We start from the raw sequence: 22,180 nt of genomic DNA, 5'->3' as shown, positions 1-22,180 counted from the left end.
CCTCTTGAAATGATTGCTAACACTGCATTTGCCTTCATCATCATCAACTGAACCTGCAAATTAACATTTAGGGAATCCTGCAAAAGGACTCCCAAATCCCTTTGCACTTCAGATTTTTCGTATTTTCTCTCCATTTAGAAAATAGTCATCCCTTTTATTTCTTCTACCAAAGTGCATGACCATACATTTCCCAACACTGTATTTCACCTGCCATTTCTTTGCCCGTTCTCTTAATCTGTCTAGGTCCTTCAGTAGCCTCTACAAAACTACCTGTCCCTCCACCTACCTTCATATTGTCTACAAACTTTGCAAAAAAAACCATCAATTCCATTATCCAAATCATTGACATATAACATAAAAAGAATTGGTCCCAACACAGACCCCTGTGGAACATCACTATTCACAGGCAGCCAGCCAGAAAAGGTTCTCTTTAATCCCATTCTTTGCCTCCTACCAATCAGCCACTTCTTTCCTTGCGGAAACCATGCTTACTATGGCCTATTTTATCATGCGACTCCGTATCCTGAGACCTCATCCTTAATAAACGATTCCAACATCTTCTCAACTACAGAGGTCAGACTAACTGGCCTATAGTTTCCTTTCTTCTGTCCCTCTCCCTTCTTCAAGAATGGAGTGACATTTGCAATTTTCCAGTCTACCAGAAGCATTCCAGAATCTAGTGATCCTTGAAAGATCATAACTAATGTCTCCACAATCTCTTCAGCCACCTCTTTCAGAACCCTGTGACATACACCATCTGGTGACTTACCTATTCATTCAGACTTACCATTCAGACCTTTCAGTTTCTCAAAAACTTCTCTCTAGTATGGTAACTTGACACACTTGATGACCACTGATACCTGGAACTTCCACCAAACTGCTAATATCTTCCATAGTGAAGACTTATGCAAAATACTTATTTAGTTCATCCGCCATGTCCTTGTCCCCCATTACTACTGCTCCATCATCATTTTCCATAATTTTCTATAGCTAATGTTGTTCCACTGTTTAAGAAAAGTTCTAAAAATAAAGCAGGAAATTATATGCTGGTGAACCTGGCATCAGCACTGGGAATGTTATTGGAAAATATTCTAAGGGCTCGGATATATGAAAATTTGTACCCACAGGGACTGGTTCCTTAAGGTTGTTATAGCTGAGTGTGGTAACAGGGATAGGCACCCACTACCTATTAAATACTCCCAATGGCATGCAACTCAAATAGCCTCTGTCAATGAAGTCCAGCTCCAGGCCTTCATGTGCGGCTTAGCTATTAAGCTGTGGTGGGGGGTGGGACCATTTCTACTGACAGGAGAAGGGGCGAAGTTGAGTTACTGGCATCTTAAAACTAGTCACTATGGACAAATGGGGCTCATCAGTCATGGTTGATAGCTTAGCTAGGAGAAGGAAAACATTAATCTCAAACCTCCACTTCCTTGCATCTATACCTACTCATGAGGAAGGCTTCAGGAGTAAACACCAAGAGAAAATTCTGGATCTGGAGTCCCTGAAGCAGTCCTACATTGAATTCAACATTGAATGGCAACCTCTACAATGCTGCTAGTGCCAAATTGTATTGGTCTCTTCCATTCCTTTGGGTTCATCAGATGAGTGGATAGGGCTACATAGGCAACAGTTTGCTCTCCATATTGTACTGCCCTGGCTTGTGTATCTAGATAGCTAGGACGCAACATCCATGGTTGATACTGACAGACGGATGCCTCCAATTAAGGACAGTCAGCATGGCTTTGTGTGTGATTGGTTTGGTCTAACCAATTTTAGAGTTTTTCAAAGAAATGACTAGGAAAGTAGATAAAGCCAAGTGAATGGATGTTGTTTACATGGACTTTAGTAAGGCATTTCACAAGGTCCCGCATGGGTGTTGGTCAGGAAAGTTCAGTCGTTTGCCATTCAGGATGAGGTAGTAAATTAGATTAGACATTGGCTTTGTGGGAGAAGCCAGAGAGTGGTAGTAGATGGTTGCCTCTTTGACTGGAGGACTGTGAGTAGTGAAGTCCCACAGGGGTTGGTATTTAGTCAAGAGTTGTTTCTCATCTATATCAGTGATTAACAGGATCAATAAATTTGCGGACAACACCAAGATTAAGGGTGCAGTGAACAGTGACAGACTATCAGAGCTTGCAGCGGGATCTGGATCAGCTGGAAAAAGGGCTGAAAAATGACAGATGGAACTTAATGCAAACAAGAGCGAGGTGGGATCAATCAGGGCATGTCTTACACAGAAAGTGGTCAGGCACTGAGGAGTGCAATAGAACAATGGGATCTGGGAATACAATTCATTTAAAGTGGTGGCACAGGCAGATAGGATCATAAAGAAATCATTTTCTGCACCCACTCCACAGCATTCACATCCTTCCTGTAATGAGGAGCAGCCAGAATTGAGTGCAAATATTCCAGATTCGGCTTAACCAGAATTTTAATTGTTATTTTTATTTATTTAGAGATACAGTGCTGAAAAGGCTCTTCAGGCCCTTCAAGCGTTCTGCCAGCAACCCAGCAATTTAAACCTAGCCTTATCACAGAACAATTCACAATCACCAATTAACCTACCAATTGGTACATCGTTGGACTGTGGGAGGAAACTGGAGCACCCGGAGGAAACCCATGGCTTCCACACTGCATACAGAGGACACCATGATTGAACTCCAAACTCTTGATGCCCCGAACTACAATAGTGTTACACTAACAGCTATGCTACTGTGGCACCTTGTTGTAGAGAGTTTTATAAAGCTGCAACATAACTCCTGGCTCTTGAACTCAATGCCTTGAACTAATGAAGGCAAGCATGCCATATGCCTTGTTTACCATCTTCTTTAAACTTGTGCAGCCACTTTCAGGGAACAGTGGACTGTGAACCCTAAGATCATTCTGTTCATCAATACAGTTAAGGGTCTTAACATTAATTACGTCTTGTCCCTTTATGTTTAATCTCCAAGTGTTATCCATCACTCACACCCAACTTCTATCTTTTTCAGATTTCTAGCAACTGCAATCATTTTATTCACACCAATCTGGTTTCCTTTAATTTCACATCTTCATCAATTGGAGCATTTTGGTTTCAAAATTTTTGAGGTTTTTAATTACTTTATCCTTCGTTTATACCACAATAAATTTTGGCTATGAACACCAGACCAATTGGCCTTAATTACCTGGTTATTTTAATAATGGAACGATAGTACCTTCAACTTTGAAAACTTCACCCATTTTTAAATTAAGAGGTTGTGAAATAATATATTCACAGCATTCTCAATATTTCCTTTAGGAACTGAATGAACAGGCTAAACTATGACAAATGGATATCAATGCAAAGAACCAAGATTTTTTAAATACTAAAAAGCTAGAAATAGCTGAGGTTCAGGGAGGTGGAGAGGTTCCAAATACAAAAATTATTTAAATGTCAAGACCTCTAGGACCAATCTTACATTCAGAGATGCATTTCTTATGCCACGGCAGCCATAACATTTAAGTTCAATTAATATTCTGGAATCTGGAAACAAAAATACCAATTAATCTTAGTAACAATGACCATAAAAATCACAGGATTATTGTAAAGAAACACCTGATTAACAAATATCCTTCATGAAAGAAATCTAGAATCTGGTCACACGTACTTGTGACCAAAGAACTTACACAAAATACTGGAGGAACTCAGCAGGCTAGGTAGCATCTATAGAAAGAAGTACTTTTTCCACCCCATAGATGCTGCCTGGCCTGCCGAGTTCCTCCAGCATTTTGTGTCTGTTGCTCAGATTTCCAGCATCTGCAAATTTTCTCGTTTGTTACTTATGACTAAAGTCCAGATACAATATGGTTCAAACTTAGTTGCACTCTGATGTGGTCTATCAAAGTTGATATGGTATATAAGGCTTGCATGTGGTATATAGACTCCTCCACAACAACTCCTGAGTACAAATTGTCCAACTGACCAGGCCCGAGGCAGCAGTGCAGCAAGATTGTGATAAACATGACCCCAGGCCTGATGAAGTCACATTAAGTCACATCAAAGATGGGCAAGGAAACTTGTCCTGATAGCAACCTACTGTTCACTCTGAACTGATGGATCAGTGTGCTGAAGAGCACTTTAAGTAGCACTAAAGCAAGGGCATGGAATGTATTCAGTGTCTAATGACCAAGAGTTGCTTTGGTAGCACCATCACACAATAAGCCAGTTGACACCTCAGTAACATAGGTGCCAAGCCATGACTTTAGCAGGAGACAAGTGAATCACCGTGAGGGGCAAAACCTCTTGATTTTGCATGGAAACTAGCCATTTAGCCTACTGGGTCCATGCTGACCAGTGGGCATTTATTGGTATTAATTCCATTTGACCCACAGTCTTTATGCCTGTATGATTAAAATATAGTAAATATTCAACCAGACCATGTTAAGAGAGCACCACAAAAAAAGTCATAGAGTCTTAGAAAAGTACAGCACAGAAATAAGCCATTTGGCCCATCTAACACATACAGAACCATTTCGCCTGCCTTGTCTCATCAACCTCCATATAGCCCTCCATACCTCCCCCATCCATGTATCTCCTCAAGCATCTATCAAACATTGAAATCCAGCTTGTATGCACCACTTGCACTAGCAGCTCATTCCACACTCTCACAACTCTCTGAATGAAGTTTTCCTCATGTTCCCTTTAAACACTTTCTCGTTCACCCTTAACCAATGACCTCTAGTCACAGTCCCACCCAACCTCAACGGAAAAACCCGCTTGCATTTACTCTTGATGCACCATTAATAACTCACTCTGAGACGTAAAGGCGAGATATCGGCTTTTATTGACTGGAAGAAAGAACCAGCAGTGAGTGACCACCATACTACATCATGGAGACTGAGAGGCCGGCCCCAGGCTCTGATCGTCTTTATACAGGGGTCTGTGGGAGGAGCCACAGGAGCAGTCAGCAGGGGGCGTGTCCAGACAGGCACACGTAGTTCACCACATTCACCCCCCCCCCCCCTTTGTTTTAAAAGAGTCCCCATGTGGCGAAGTTTCTTACAGAAGTCTATCAGGTGGTCGAATCTGTCGCTGCGATCTACGTAGCACAGGATGTGATTGCACAGATGCCAGCAGTGGCTGTGATTGCACAGGAGACGGAGGTTGTGCTGGTTCCTGCCCACTAGGCGCCAGTGGTCCCTCACGCATGTGCGAGGCGCCTGGTATATATATGCGTACAAAACGCCCGGTATATGAGTGTCTTGAGGAGTCTGTGTAGGCCTGGTGAGCGCGGTGTCACCTCAGGTACAGGTTTCATAGTTACCGGAGAGTGTTCAGGGTAGTGGTCTGCTGCACCTGCGGGCGCTAGGTCACGGACGGAGACCGTGCCCCCCTGCCCGTCAGGTAAGACCACGTAAGCATACTGGGGGTTTGCATGTAGAAGGTGAACCCTCTTGACCAGCGGGGAGTATTTATTACTCCTCACATGTTTCTGGAGCAGCACTGGCCCCGGGGACGTCAGCCAAACTGGCAGAGTGGTCCCAGTGACAGACTTCCTGGGAAAAGAGAATAAGCGTTCGTGAGGGGTGGCATTGCTGGACGTACACAACAGAGAGCGGATAGAGTGGAATGCCTCAGGGAGGGCCTCCTGCCATCGAGAGACCAGCAACCCTTTTGACTTAAGGGCTAAAAGTGTGGCTTTCCACACTGTGGCATTCTCCCTCTCTACCTGTCAATTTCCCCAGGGATTATAACTCGTGGTCCGACTAGTAGCAATGCCCCTAGCTAGCAGGTACTGGTGCAGCTCGTCACTCATAAAGGAGGACCCTCTATCACTGTGGATATAGCAGGGATACCCGAACAGAGTGAAGAGCTGGCGCAGGGCTTTTATGCCGGACATGGTAGTGGTGTCGGGGCAGGGGATGGCAAAGGGGAACTGTGAGTACTCGTCGATAACATTGAGAAAATAGACATTGCGGTCGGTGGAGGGAAGGGGGCCCTTAGAAGTCAACAATCAGTCGCTCAAAAGGGCGGGAGGCCTTGACAAGTTGTGCCGTGTCAGGACGGTAGAAGTGCGGTTTGCACTCAGCGCAAATTTGGCAGTTCCTGGTCATCGTCCTGATGTCCCCCAGGGAGTACGGCAGGTTCCGGGCTTTCACGAAAAGGTAAAATCGGGTGACCCCTGGATGGCAAAGTTGTGCATAAAGGGCATATAGCTGGTCGAGCTGTGCGCTAGCACACGTACCCCGGGATAGGGCATCAGGGGGCTCATTGAGTCTGCCAGGGCGGTACAGAATATCATAGTTGTAGGTGGAGAGTTCTATTCTCCACCACAAAATCTTATCATTTTTAATTTTGCACCGCTGTTGGTTGCTGAACATGAACGCAACCGAGCGCTGGTCGGTCAGCAAGGTGAACCTTTTGCCAGCGAGGTAGCGCCTCCAGTGCCTAACAGCCTCCACTATGACCTGGGCTTCTTTCTCCACCGCGGAGTGCCGGATTTCAGAGCCTTGGAGGGTACGAGAAAAGAATGCTACTGGCCTGCCTTCCTGATTGAGGGTAGCAGCCAGAGCCGAAATCGGAGGCGTCACACTCTACTTGGAAGGGAATGGTCTCGTCCACCGCATGCATCGTAGCTTTGGCAATGTCCTCTTTAATGCAGCTGAAGGCCGCGCAGGCCTCAGCAGAGAGGGGAAAAGTGGTAGACTTGACCAGGGGGCGGGCCTTGTCTGCGTAATGGGGGACCCATTGGGCGTAATAGGAAAAAAAACCCAGGCACAGTCTGAGGGCTTCGAGAGTGGTGGGAAGAGGGAGTTCTAACAGGGGGCGCATACGGTCTGGATCAGGGCCAATGACCCCGTTTTCCACGACATACCCAAGGATAGCGAGGCGGGTGGTTCCGAACACACACTTGTCCCTGTTATAAGTAAGGTTCAGAGCTGCGGCCACTTGGAGTAATCATTGGAGGTTGGCGTCATGATCCAGCCAGTCGTGACCACAGATGGTGATGTTATCCAGATAGGGAAATGTGGCCTGCAGTTGGTACTGGTCCACTATCTGGTCCATTTCCCTCTGAAAGACAGAGACACCATTCGTGACACCAAAGGGGATGTGCAGGAAGTGATAGAGCCTGCCGCCCATCTCGAAGGCGGTGTAGGGGCGGTCCTCTGGGCAGATGGGGAGCTGGTGATAAGCGGATTTCAAATCTATTGTCGAGTACACCTTGTACTGAGCAATCTGGTTGACCATATCTGCGATGCGGGGTAGGGGCCTCAGGCTCTGATCGCCTTTATACAGGGGTCTGTGGGAGGAGCCACAGGCGCAGTCAGCAGGGGGCGTGTCCAGACAGGCACACGTAGTTCACCACAACCCTGTCTATACCCCTCATAACATTGTATACCTCTATCAAATCTCTTCTAATCAAGTTTAAAGGGAGTGCATGAAACAGAGACTTGGTGAATTTAAAGGGCGTGCAGGAAACAGAACCAGGTGAGCCAGATGCTGAACTATCAGGATTTCCGAAAAGCATATAGATCTTCTTAAACAAGTTGGTGTTAATGGTCATTGCCAGGTAGGCTAAATTACTTAACCAAATATAAATGCACTATCTGCTAGTTATTCCTTTGAAAATAACAAATATGAAGCATAATAATTAACCATTTGTCTATTGACTAAGTACAGTAATAATTAACTTGTAACATGCATAAGAGAAGGAGGGAAAAGAGGAGAACAGTAGTGATAGGGGATTCGATAGTTAGGGGGACAGGTAAGAGGTTCTGTGGAAGAGATCGAGAATCCCGGATGGTCTGTTGCCTCCCCAGTGCCAGGGCCTGCGATATCTCGGATCGAGTTCTCAGAATTCTCAAGAGGGAGGGTGAGCAGCAAAATGTCCTGGTCCATGTAGGGACCAATGACATGGACAGGAAGAAGGAGGAAGTCCTGAAAAGAGAATTTAGGGAGTTAGGTGCAAAGTTGAAGGACAGGACATCCAGGGTTGCAATCTCAGGACTGCTACCCATGCCATGTGCTAGTGAGGCTAGAAATAGGAAGATAATGCAGCTAAATACGTGGCTAAGGAGTTGGTACAAGAGGGAGGGCTTCATGTTTCTGGACCTTATCCCAGGGAAGGTGGGACCTGTTCTGACGGGATGTGTTGCACCTGAACTGGCGGGGGACTAACATCCTTGCGGGAAGGTTTGCTAGTACTGCTCCAGGGGAAGGGGGGAAGGGGTTTAAACTAGATTTGCAGGGGGAGGGGAACCAGAGTGTTAGAGCAGATAGTGAGGTGGAGGAGGATAAAGGTCATGCAAGAGCTGCAAGTATAGTGCATGGAGTAAAGCCAGATCTAACATATAAAGAGGCTTTGAGAAAAGAGAAACAGAATAAAGGATGTAAAGGTAGTAAGGCAGAAGAGCTAAAGTGTGTGTACTTCAACGTAAGAAGCATCAGGAACAAAGATACATACATGGAATTATAATGTAGTGGCCATTACAAAAACTTGTCTGGCACCAGGGCAGGAATGGATTCTCAATATTCCTGGATTTCAGTGCTTTAAAAGGGAAGGGGAGGAGGGGTGGCATTACTGGTCAGGGATACTATTACAGCTACAGAAAGGGTGGGTAATGTAGTAGGATCCTCTTTTGAGTCAGTATGGGTAGAAGTCAGGAACAGGAAGGGAGCAATTAATCTATTGGGAGTAGTCTATAGGCCCCCTGGTAGCAGCAGAGATACATAGGAGCAGCTTGGGAGGCAGATTTTGGAAAGGTGCAAAAATAACAGGGTTGTTATCATGGGTGACTTTAACTTCTCTAATATTGATTGGCAACTGATTAGTTCCAACGGTTTAGATGGAGCAGAGTTTGTTAAGTGTGTCCAGGACTGATTCCTGTCACAGTATGTTGACAGGCCGACTAGGGGAAATGCCATACGAGATCTAGTTTTAGGTAACAAACCGGGTCAGGTCACAGATCTCTCAGTGGATGAGCATCTGGGGGACAGTGACCACCGCTCCCTGGCCTTTAACGTTATCATGGAAAAGGATAGAATCGGAGAGAACAGGAAAATTTTTAACTGGGGAAGGGCAAATTATGAGGCTATAAGGCTAGAACTTGCTGGCGTGAATTGGGATGATGTTTTTGCAGGAAATGTACTATGGATATGTGGTCGATGTTTAGGGATCTCTTGCAGGATGTTAGGGATAAATTTGTCCTGGTGAGGAAGATAAAGAATGGTAGGGTGAAGGAACCATGGGTGACAAGTGAGATGGAGAATCTAGTCAGACAGAAGAAGGCAGCATACGTGAAGTTTCAGAAGCAAGGATCAGATGAGTCTATTGAGGATTACAGGGCAGCAAGAAAGGAGCTTAAGAAGGGGCTGAGGAGAGCAAGAAGGGGGCACGAGGAGGCCTTGGCGAGTAGGGTAAAGGAAAACCCCAAGGTAAACTTCAATTATATGAAGAACAAAAGGCTGACAGGACTGAAGATAGGACCGATTAGAGATAAAGGTGGGAAGATGTGCCTGGAGGCTGTAGAAGTGAGCAAGGTCCTCTATGTTAAGTCAAGTCAAGTCAACTTTTATTGTCATTTCGACCATAACTGCTGGTACAGTGCATAGTAAAAATGAGATGATGTTTTTCAGAACCGTGGTTTACATGACACAGTACAAAAAACTAGACTGAACTATGTAATTAAAAAAACACAGAGAAAGCTATACTACAGACCTACACTGGACTGCATAAAGCGCACAAAAACAGTGCAGACATTACAATAAATAATAAACAGGACAGTAGGGCAAGGTGTTAGTCCAGGCTTCAGTTATTGAGGAGTCTGATAGCTTGGGGGAAGAAACTGTTATATAGTCTGGTCGTAAGAGCCCGAATGCTTCAGAGCCTTTTCCCAGACGGCAGGAGGGAGAAGAAATTATGTGATGAGTGCATGGGGTCCTTCAAAATGCTGTTCCTTTGCAGATGCAGCGTGCAGTGTAATTGTCCGTGATGGCGGGAAGATGATCTTCTCAGCTGACCTTACTATCCGCTGCAGGGTCTTGCGATCCGAGATGGTGCAACTTCTGACCCAGGCAGTGATGCAGCTGGTCAGGATGCTCTCAATACAACCCCTGTAGAATGTGATGAGGATGGGGGATGGGAGATGGACTTTCCTCAGCCTACGCAAAAAGTAGAGACGCTGCTGGGCTTTCTTTGCTATGGAGCTGGTGTTGAGGGACCAGGTGAGATTCCCCGTCAGGTGAAGACCAAGAAACTTAGGAGACTAGACAGGTATATGGAGGAATTTAAGGTGGTGGGGTATATGGGAGGCAGGGTTTAAGGGTCGGCACAACATTGTGAGCCGAAGGACCTGTACTGTGCTGTATTGTTCTATGTTCTTATGGTATGCTGCCATGCAAACTGGTCACACTACACAAAATGTTATGCTATTTATGCTGTGACAGATGGTTCCAGGCTAGTAAACAAAGGCATCATAAGCTGCTGATATCAAGAGAGTGGAATTCCAGATGAATACACCACAACAACTCAAAGTAGCAACTTCCAAATGGTACTTTTGTAAGAATTAGGGAAAGCTTTACATATAACCAGAAATCGGATAACTAAACTTGGACAGTTAGGTCTTCAGCTTCACTGTAACATGCACTTTAATTCAAATGTAACACACATTTTAATGACTTTCCCATCTAAAGCTACAATTTATCCTTTAATTAGGATTTGAGTTTTAACTGATGAAAACGGGGAATGAAATCATTCTGAATGCATACTTGGAAAATTAACTTTTATTTTATCCCATCAATACTGTCCTGCGCCAATAGTGCATAGCAACAAATGAAAATTTATATTGGTTTTTGGATTGCAGTACATGGCTTTCAAATAACCAATTCCATATATCTGTGAAAACAGTATATCTGTGGCAATAAAGACAGAATAATATGTTCAGCAAGAATGGGGTGGAAAAAAATATGGGGTGTGAAAGAAAAGGATGTTTCTGCTAAAATTGTTGAGTTTGAAGGATTTCATTTCCATATAACCATATAACAATCACAGCACGGAAACAGGCCATCTTGGCCCTCCTAGTCCGTGCCGAACCCTTAATCTCACCTAGTCCCACCTACCCGCACTCAGCCCATAACCCTCCACTCCTTTCCTGTCCATATACCTATCCAATTTTACCTTAAATGACACAACTGAACCGGCCTCTACTACTTCTACAGGAAGCTCATTCCACACAGCTATCACTCTTTGAGTAAAGAAATACCCCCTCGTGTTTCCCTTAAACTTCTGCCCCCTAACTCTCAAATCATGTCCTCTAGTTTGAATCTCCCCTACTCTCAATGGAAACAGCCTGTTCACGTCAACTCTATCTATCCCTCTCAAAATTTTAAATACCTCGATCAAATCCCCCCCTCAACCTTCTACGCTCCAATGAATAGAGACCTAACTTGTTCAACCTTTCTCTGTAACTTAATTGCTGAAACCCAGGTAACATCCTAGTAAATCGACTTAATTGCTGAAACCCAGGTAACATCCTAGTAAATTTCAGAGCTTGTGTTACCAAGGAGAACATTTATCAGTAGTCTCAGCTTTCAAACAAGCAACTGTCAGACTTGATAAAAGAATAACAATGAAATATTGTGACCAACAGGATTACTTTTGATATAAAACCCATTTGCTGACAGACTACAAACGAGGCTTGCTTCAACTCTTGTGGACAATGGAATAAAGCATCAACTTGAATGATGAAATTCACCATCATCTTAAAACAAATTTCAGGCTAGTCTCTTCACTGCATCTAATACACAGGAATCACAGTTGCATATTCTTCTACAATCAGTGCAAGTGAAACAGAGACCTTCCCCCGAAACTTTGATAAGACAGTACAGAATAAGACTATAAGATTTGGCAGCAGAATTAAGCCATTTAACCCATTGAATCTGCTCCAACATTGCATCATGGGTGATCCAATTCTCCTCTCAGCCCCAATCTTTGACTTCTCCCTGTATCTTTTCATGCCCCGACCAATCAACCTCTGCTTAAACATACATAGAAACTTGACCTCCACAGCTGCTTGTGGTAAAGAATTCCAATGATTCACCAACCTCTGGACAAAGAAATTCCTCATCTCTGTTCTGAATGGATACCCCTCTATTCTGAGGCTGTGGACTCTGGTCTAGACTCCCCTGCCATAAGAAACTAGGAAACATCTTTTTTACATCCACTGTACTATTCAATAGGTTTCAATGAGGTCACTTCTTATTCTTCTGAATTCCAATAAACAGGCTCAGATCTTCACAAAACATGCCATTCAATCCTGGAATCATTTTCATGAAACCTCTCTAGTTTCAGCACGTCCTTTCTACGATAAAGGGCCCAAACCTGCTCATAATACCCCAAATGAGGCCTGACCAGTGCTTTATAAAGTCTCAACATTACATCCTTGCTTTCATATTCTAGTCCTCTTGAAAGGAATGCCTTCCTCACCATAGACTTAACCTGCAAATTAACCTTTAGGGAATCCTGCACAAGGCTCCAAAGTCACTTTGCACCTCAGTTTTTTTGTATTTTCTCTCCATTTAGAAACTAGTCAACCCTTTCATTTCTTATACCAAAGTCTATAGCCATACACTTCCCAATATCTTCCATCTGCCATTTTTTTGCTCATTCCCTCCTAATTTGTTTAAGCCACTCTGTGGCCTATTTCCTCAAATCTACCTGCCCCACCATCTATCTTCACATTGTCTGCAAACTTTGTAACAAAGCCATAAATTCCATCAGCCAAGCAACACAGACGAAATGCTGGAGACCCAGCAGCATCTATAGAAAAGAGTATTATCAATAATTCAGGCCAAGATTCTTCATCAGGACTGGAGAAAAAAAGCTGAGGGATCAAAATAAGATGGGGGGTGGGGGGAAGGAAGAAACAAAAGGTGATAGGTGAAACGGGGGGGGGCGGGTGAAGTAAAGAGTTGGGAAATTGGTGAAAGAGATAGAGCTGGAGAAAGGAGAATCTGTTAGGAGAGGACAGAAGGCCATGGAAGAAAGAAAGGAGGGAGGAGCACCAGAGCAAGGTGATGGGCAGGTAAGCAGATAAGGACAGAGAAGGAAATGGTAATGGGTACTGGTGAAAGAAAAAGAAAACTTAAGTAATGGTAATATCAAAGAAACCTGATATCCCAAACTGGAGGATCATATTGGGAAATGAAACCCTGAAACAAGTTCACAACTTCAAGTACCTTTTTTCATAGGTAACATCTGATGGCAAATGCGAAATGGACATAAAAGCAAGAATAGCAATGACAAGAACAGCATTTACAGAAATTAGAAACATCCTAACGAACAAGAAAATAGCAACTGACATTTGCCTTAGAACTCTCAGCTGCTACATTCTTCCTATATTGATGTATGGCTGTGAGTCATGGACCATCACAAATGCACCGGAAAAAAGAATCAATGCAGCAGAGATGTGGTTCCTCAGAAGAATGCTATGCAAATCATATACAAACAGGATAACCAACAAAGAAGTTCTACTGAGAACAAAAACAAAACGTACATTACTTTAAAAAAATCAGAAAACAGCAATCAAAATTCTTTGGACACATCATGTGAAGAGAGACATTGGAACATTTAGTTACAACTGGAAAGCTGGAAGGAAAAAGAAGCAGAGGCAGACAGAGAATGAGAATGATTGACAGATGGATTAACATCAGGGTTAGAAACAGGGGAGGCAACAACTACAATTCGGAGGGTCAGGGACCGTGATGGATGGAGAGACATGATCGCCCATGCCGCATGACAAGGCACCTGAATATTTTTATATACGTATATGTATATACTGGTGAAAAGTGGTGGGGGGCATTACCAGAAGTTTGAGAAATCGATCTTCATGCCATCTTGCTGGAGGCCACCCAGATGGAAGGTGTTGCTTCTCTGACCTGAGTGTGACCTCACTGCAATAGTAGAGGAGGCCATGCACTAACATGTCAGAATGTGAATGGGAAGTGGAATTATAATAGGTGGCCACTGGGAGATCCTGCTTTTTCTGGCGGACGGAACATAAATGTTCGGCGAAGCAGTCTCACAATCTACGTTGGGTGTCATGGATATGCAGGAGGCCACGCTAAGAGCACTGGATACAGTAGGTGACCCAAACAGACTCACAGGGGAAGTGTCGCCTCACCTGGAAGGACTTTTCGGGGCCCTGAGAGCTGATCCATATAGGGGACAAAATCCCAGAACTGAAGCAGTGAAGCACAGCTTTTCTAGCATAAGCACCTTCATCACAGCCTGCGAGGATGACAGAGCCTTAATGGTGTGCGCACAAGCACTGTGGAGACATTCTCTGAATACGCTAACAGAATTCAACACATTGGATGAGGGAATCTAACAGCTGGTCTTTAAGTAGTTAAAGCGGCCCTCTAACAGTATGCCCAAAAAACTGGTTCAGCAGGACTGAATCCTAGAGACTCCTGTACAGTTTTGCACACTGCAAATAATACCAAATGAATGCCCAAGTCCAAGTCTCTGCCATGTTCCAAAAGCGCTGGAAGTACAAATCCACCCATTCTCCCAAAGTAGTGGCACTAGTTTGATGTGCTTGCCCACATCACATCCAGTCTGTGGGGTCACTGGGTCAGAGCTCACAGCGGATGGGGAAGCAGGAGTCGACCGCACAACCGGAGCTGCAGCCATTTTCATCGCCTCAAACTCCAGCACCGCATTTTGATCTCCATCTCAGGTTCTAGCTCCAATCTGCGAACCTCCAGCCATTAGTTTAGCTTGGTGTGCAGCGCATGCTTTTCCTCCTCTGAGGCGAGTTTGAGATATGCCAGACGCACCCTCAAATGAGGATCACAGATTCTGGCCAGTGAACCTTCACCCTCAGATACAGTGGATGCATAAGGTGGTAACGTGACTTTGGCCTCAGCCTCCACTTGCTCTACCTCTTGCCCCTCAGACTTCTCAGCTATGGGTACCTCTCCCTCATCAAGTGCCTGCGCACCAATCACAGAAACGCCACACTCCAGCAGACCTTCACATGCAGCATGCTTAACAACCTTTCTTAGGGCTTGTTTCACCACAGGAATACTAAAGTGCTCTGCCAGGGCCATCAGGTCATCCCTAAGACACTTGTCTAATTGATCTGCTGAAAGATCACTCAAAAACACCTGCACACTAAACTGGTCCTACGCACACTGAGAGACTTTCACTCAAACGGCATTGAGTTTAAATACAATGGGTGACACAAAGCAATGAGCAGCTTCAGAACACTCTCTGGTCCTTGTCCACCAAACCAACAAACACCAACTAAATCCTAGCCACTGAGCAGATTTACATGGAGCACTGCCACAAGCAAGCTGCATCCATCATTAAGAATCCTCACCATCAAGACCATGCAATCTTCTCACTAGGACCATTAAGCAGGAGGTACAGGGGCCTTACTGTAGGTCCCACACCACTTGGTTCAAGAACAGCCTTTTACTGTTTGCTGACAAACATCAAACTCGTGAATCAGTGTGGATAACTTTACTCACCTCAAATCTGAACTGATTCCACAACCTACAGACTCAACTCTTAGGATTCTACAACTCATGTTCTCTGCATTAATTATTTATTTATGCGTGGTTTTTATGCATTTATTTATTTATGTTTGTTTCACTTGCACGATTTGTCTTCTTTTGCACATTGGTTGCTAATCAGTCTTTGTTTATATATAGTTTTCATAAGTTTAGTATATTTCTTTATTTAATTGTAACTGTCTGCAAGAATATGAATCTCAAGGTAGTATACAATGCTTTCTGACTTTTTTTAAAAATGGAAACATACAGTTGTTTGAGCCCACTGGGTACCAGTTCTAATGTGGAAAAACGTAGAAACGAACTACTGAACATAGGTGAGAATGAGGACCCAGATTTTCTGTCAGCTGGAGATTTTGGTGGAGCAACTGGAAGTAGGAGAACTGCCTTGTATTAGTAGGATGGAGCTGCCCTGTCACCCTGTGAAAGTGCACCAGAAGTAAAAAAGAACACAAGGCTTCCAGCTACCTAAATCGAAGCTTCAAGGTCACTTTGCCTTGTCTAGGTCAGTGAATGCACTTTCAGTGTCATATTCATGCAGCTCAATTAATCACCAGAAACTCATAATTTTATCGTCCACCATATCCAAGAACTAGCTGTCATAGTGTATTTGTATTCTTCACTTTACCATATTAATTCAGCAGTGCTGTAAGCCTCCCAGCCACATGTCACAGAGCTCACACTTAAAAACAGTAAAGAAAACAATGTTATCCAAGCATACAGCATGACTTCTTCCGCTACCTTATCCTAATTAGCTTCTCTGCTCACAATTTGGCAGAGGGATGGGAACTACAGCACCAGGCCAGAAAGGGGAGGAATGCAGAGCAAAATAGATGTGAGGGCCAGTAAAAACAAGCAGGAGCAAAGTAATATTTTTGATAGGCTGGAACTGTTTGAAGAGTGTGTATTTTAATGTTAGGAGTATTATGGACAAAGGTGATGAACTTAGAGCATGGATCAGTACATAGAACAATGATGTTCTGGTCATTACAGAGACTTGATTGAGAGAGGGATAAGAATGTGTACTTAATGTCACAGAGTTTTGAAGCTTCAGAAAAGGTAGAGAGGAAAGTAAAAGAGGTGAGCTGAGTTACATTACTAATGAGGGACAATATCACAGCTACAGTCAGAGGGAACATAATGGACAGCTTGCCTACTGAGTCTATATGGGTAGAACTCAAAAACAAGGTGGTGCAATTATCCCAATAACAACTAAGATACTGAGGATATACAGGGAGATTAAGGAAAGGTGTAAAAACAATTGGGTTGCTGTCATGGGGGACTTCAGCTTCTCTAATATAGACTGGGATCTTCTGTGTGTAAGTGGTTTAGATGGGGCAGAATTTGTTAAGTGCATCCAGGAGAGGTTCGTAAATCAGTATGTAAATTGTCTACCAAGAAAAGGAGCTGTACTGGATCTGGTGTTGGGTAATGAGCCTGGCTGTATGACTGCCCTTTCAGTGGGTAAGCAGTTTGGGAATAGTGGCTGCATATCCCTAAGTTTTAAAGTAGCTACAGATAAGGTTAAGCATGGACTTTGCAGGATAGTATTTAAACTGGAGCAGGGAAATTATGAAAGTATTATGCAGGATCTAGGGAGAGTTAATTGGGAACAGCTGTTTTTGGGGCAAGTCCACAGCCAACATGTGGAGGGTATTTAAAGACCAACTGCACAGAGTACAGGGCAGATATGAAACGGTCAGTAAGCATGCCAAGGATGGCAAGGATGTTGAGATAGGTGATGAACTTAGTCAAGAAGAAAAAGTATGTACAGCTTAGGAAGATATAAGTAAACAATGTCCTGGAGGATTATAAAGAAACCAAAAAAGAACTCAAAGAAGGGAATTGGAAAAGCCAGGAAGGGCCATGAAATGCCACTGGCAAGTAAAATTAAAGAGAACCCCAAGGCATTCTATATGTACTGTACATCAGGAGCAAGAGGATAGCTAGGGAGAGGTTAGGACCACTCAAGGATAAAGGGGGAAACATTTGCTTGGATGTGAAGGATGTGGGGGTCTTTAATGAGTACTTTAAATCAGTATTTACCTAAAAGAAAGACGTGGAGGTTAGGGAGATCAGTACTGAGAGTATCAATGTGCAACAGCATTGCTAAGTAAAGGAGGAGGTAGTGTTGAGTCTCTTGAAGAGCATTAACATGGATAAGTCCTCAGGGCCTGATGAGAGGCAAGCAAAGAGATTGCTGGGACCTTGACCAATATTTTTGTGTCCATCCTAGCCACAGGAGATCCAAGACAAACAGTGAGTAGCTCATGTTGATCCATTATTCAAATAGGAAACCAAGGATAATCCTGGAAATTATAGACCTTAATTACAGGCGAGGCTCGCATCAGCACTAGAGAAGTTGCAGTAGAGAATACTTGGGGATAAGATTTATGAGCATATAGAAAACCATGGCCTAATTAGGAAGAGCCAGCATGGATTTGTGTGGGGCAAGTTGTGTCTTATTGAGTTTTTTGACAAGGACATGAAGGTGAATGATGAAGGTAGAGCTGTGGATGTGGTCTATGTGGACCTTGGGCATTTGACAATGTCCCTCATGGGAGGCTCATCCAGAAGATTAAGGTGCATAGGATCAATGGTTAATGGCTCTAGGTTTTCTATGTTTCTAATTAGCTGTTTAAATTCAGAACTGGAATGAAAGATTCAACATGACAAAGTTTACAAAGTAACAAGTTAGAAGGTTCCTTTACACGTTCCTTTACCTTTGCAGGTAAAACAATTGATGTGAAAGAACTGGTCTTGCACTCGCAGAGCTTCTCCTTTGCAGGATTTTCCGCATTTATGACACAGGACCCCAACACCAGATGGCCTTCCTAGCGGGCTATGCATAGCCATGTGCTGTGACACTGCAAGAAAAATAGAGAAACTTATCAGCAATGGTATTTCTCAATATGTCCTGGTCTGAGGAACAGTGGGACTTCACACTAACTTCACTTTATTACTGTATTTTCAGTCAAAATACACAGCCGCACATAAATAGATAAAAGCAACTTTATGACACAATAAAATAATTTAGCAGGCTGATTGGCAGGTACATGTTGTAAGAAATAACAAGCATTGCATTTGTTTTAGCTGAATACATAAAATTATACATTAGTCCATTCCAACTATTTTTATGATAATTTCTCTATATGATTAAGCAATATTATTGCATCTGGATTGTTTCACTTCAAGTACAATAAAAACCAATACTGTAACACTCATAATCAAATAAACGTCTCAGAATCCTTGTTGGAAAGACATTTGATTTTAATGAATACCTTTGTGCACCGTATTGCAAACTTAAATCCATGAACTATAACAACAGGTGAATATCCCATCAAGACTTGTACTACTTATCTGAAGTATAAAAAAAATTCTAGCTGCTCATTCACCTGGTTTGGAAAATATTAAACCTGATGACTGATTTCAATGTATGTGGTCAAAACGTATGGTTTTAACACAATTAAAAGTAAAGTTTATTATCAAAGTACATATATGTCACCATATACCACCCTGAGATTCATTTTCTTGTGGGCATACTTAACAAATCTATAGAATAATAACTATATCAGAATCTATGAAAGACCACCAACTAGGGTGTTTAACAACAGAGCAGAATACAACAAACTGCAAATACGAAGAGCAGAAACACTAAGAAATAGAGAGATAGATATCAAGGACATGAGGTGAAGAGTCCTTGAAAGTGAGTTCATAGGTTGTGGGAACATTTCAATGATGGGGCAAGTGAAGTTGAGTGAAGTTATTCCCTTTGGTTCAAAAGCCTGATGGCTAAGGGGTAATAACTGTTCCTGAACATGGTGAAGCAAATCCTAAGGCTCTTGTATCTTCTTCCTGATGGCAGCAGCAAGAAAACAGCATAGTCTGGATGATGGATTCCTATGATAGTGTTTCATGTAGATATGCTCAGTGGTTGGGAGGGCTTTAACTGTGATAGACTGGGTCATATTCCCTACATTTTGCAGGATTTTCCGTTTAAGCGTTTCCATACAGGCTGTGATGTAGTCAGTCAGAACAATCACATTGATTTCTACAATAATTGAGGTTTCCTTCCCTAAAGAATGTTAGTAAACTAGCTTGTCTTTAACAATAATATATTTTGCGTGGCTATTTGCAGAGAATATCATGGATGCTGAGGGATTACCAATGATGAGATATCAGCAGCCTTTAGCATATGAATTACCAAGGAGGAGGTTTTGATGGCATTAAAGCACATCAAGTTTGTTAATCCCCAGGGCCTGACCAATCATAACCTTGGGCCTTGTGGAAACCTAAGGAAGATCTGCAGAGAACATTGCAGAATACTTGCTCCATCTTTAGCCACAGGTGGAGTTCCAGAAGACTGGAGGCTGGCTAATGTTACACTGTTATTTAAGAAAAGCAGCAAATACAGTCCAGGGAACTACAAACCAGCAAGCCCGCCTTCGGTAGTGGTCAAGTTAATCACAGGGATTCTAAGGGGCAGGATCTACTGGCATTTATGCAGACAAGTTCTGATTAGCAATGGTCAGCATGGCATTCCGTGTGGAATATTATACCTAACAAATGAGTTAAGAATTTTATGAGAGGTAACCAAGAGGACAAATTAGGGCAGAGTGGTGCACATTTCACATATGGACTTTAGCATGGCCTTTGAGATGTCCTACATAGTAGCCTCATCTGAAAGGTTAAATCACATAGGATCAAGGGAGAGCTAGCTAGCTGGATTCAAAATTGGTTGCATGGTAGGAAACAGAGAGTGATGGAAGATTCTTTTTCGAACTCGAAAACTGTGACTAGTGGTGCTAGGGTTTCTGTTTGTTATTTATATACAGTGAATTCCGGATAGTCGGGGCACATTGGGACCAGTAAACTTTGTCCCAATTGAGTAGCTGACCCAATGAGCTGAACTTTCATGAAAACAGTTAAAAAGGTATAAAAGAGACAAACTACTGTTTAACTGAGTAACAAATTAGAACACTATCAATACTGTTACAGTACCGTAAAACTGTATTAGTTTGTAATAGTTATCGAAGGAGTAGTTGATTGCTCCTTTGATTGACTAAATAAACAAAATCAGCGCCTACACCTAAAGCAGATAATGAAATTCCATCATACAAAGCTATCGACAATTACATCCTTTAAACCTCTATTTTCATTGTAACAATCAAAATCATTATCCATAGCTTTGTAATTCCTAATTGTTGAAGTAATGAAATCTTTCTATTTTCACTTCCAGCTGTTTCAGGCCTCCCCAAGCCTGAATGTTTGAAACTGCTGTGAGCAAAACAGTTCTGACTTGTCTAACTGCTTATTTCTCATCAACTATCAGAGACAACATTCACTGCTTTTTGAACACAAGCACATGCAACTGACACTACTTAAAAACTGTTTGCTCTAAGCACGGTGTAGCGTCTAAAAGCCACACAAGTGCATGTGACTGGCACTAGTTAGAAACTATTTGGCAACAGTCTCCTGCCCTAAGTAAACAGCATACTGTCCCACATATGTGAAGGTAACACCAGCATCAATTTGCTTTTAATATAACTGAAGGACCTCTTGGGATTATCTTTAACTCTGCCTGCCAAATACATCACATACCTTTTTTTTTGCCCTCCTGATTTCTTAAGCCTGTTCTTAAACTTCTCATATTTGTGAAGGAATTCATTCATACACAGGTGCCTGAACTTGATGTATTCTTCTTTCTTTTTCCTTACCAAATTCCTGATAACACTCATCAGCCAGGATTCCCTAAACATGGTACACCCTTTACCTTAACAGAAACATGCAGCCTGTGGACTCTTGATATTTTAAAAGCTTCCCACTTGCCAAAAGTCATTTGGCTTTAAATAAAGTCACCAAGTCAACCCAATCCTACCTAATGCCCTCAAAGTTGGCCATGCTCCAGTTCAGGACCTTAACTTGTGGATCTGTTTTATCCTTTTTCCATAACCATTTCAAACCTGGTTCCAAAGTTAATAGAATTTTGGTCACCGGACCCAAAGTGCTCCCCAGTTGCTAATTCAGTGACCTGTCCATCTTGTTCCCCAAGAGGAGGCCCAGTATTGCTCTTTCCAGAGTAGCCTCCTCTATATGTTACGTGAGAAAACTGCCAAGGACACACCATACAAACTCTGCCCAGCCAGTCCAATTGATAACAACGAAATTGAACCCCCCCCCCACTAGCTCTACCCTCAAACAAGAGAAAATCTACAGATGTTGGAAATCTGAGTAACACACACAAAATGCTGGAGGAACTAAGCAGGTCAGGCAGCATCTGTGGAAAAAAAATATAGTCGACATTCTGGGCCAAAACTCTTCAGCAGGACTGGAGAAAAAAAAGAGCAGATTTAAAAGGTGGGGGGGGGGGGGAAAGAGAGAGAACCACCAAGTGGTAGGTGAAACCTGGAGGGGGAGGGATGAAGCAAACAGCTGGGAAGTTGATTGGTGAGATGAGGTGTGAGAGGGGAAAAGGAGGGGTGGGAGGGCATTACCAGAAGTTTGAGAAACCAATGTTAGAGCCATCAGGTTGGAACTATTAAACGGAATATAAGATGTTGTTTGTCCAACCCAAGTGTGGCCTCATCATGACAGTGGAAGAGGCCATGAATGGACATATGGAAATGGAAATGGGAATGGGAA

General features: G+C 43.1%; 1 protein-coding gene across 1 annotated transcript in view; it reads right to left on the bottom strand.

Annotated features, from left to right (window-relative positions):
- Positions 1–22,180, bottom strand: part of ablim2 (actin binding LIM protein family, member 2) — a 293,837-nt gene that overhangs the window by 191,224 nt on the left and 80,433 nt on the right. Inside the window, exon 2 of the mRNA XM_059964839.1 lies at positions 18,262–18,405. Within this exon, the coding sequence (XP_059820822.1) occupies positions 18,262–18,405 (144 nt within the window). The remainder of the gene's footprint in view (positions 1–18,261; positions 18,406–22,180) is intronic.

Source organism: Hypanus sabinus, chromosome 3 (assembly GCF_030144855.1).
Source record: "Hypanus sabinus isolate sHypSab1 chromosome 3, sHypSab1.hap1, whole genome shotgun sequence".
Taxonomy (NCBI): Eukaryota; Metazoa; Chordata; class Chondrichthyes; order Myliobatiformes; family Dasyatidae; genus Hypanus; species Hypanus sabinus.
Note: the sequence above shows the minus strand (reverse complement) of the source record. Positions and strands in the feature narration are given on the sequence as shown.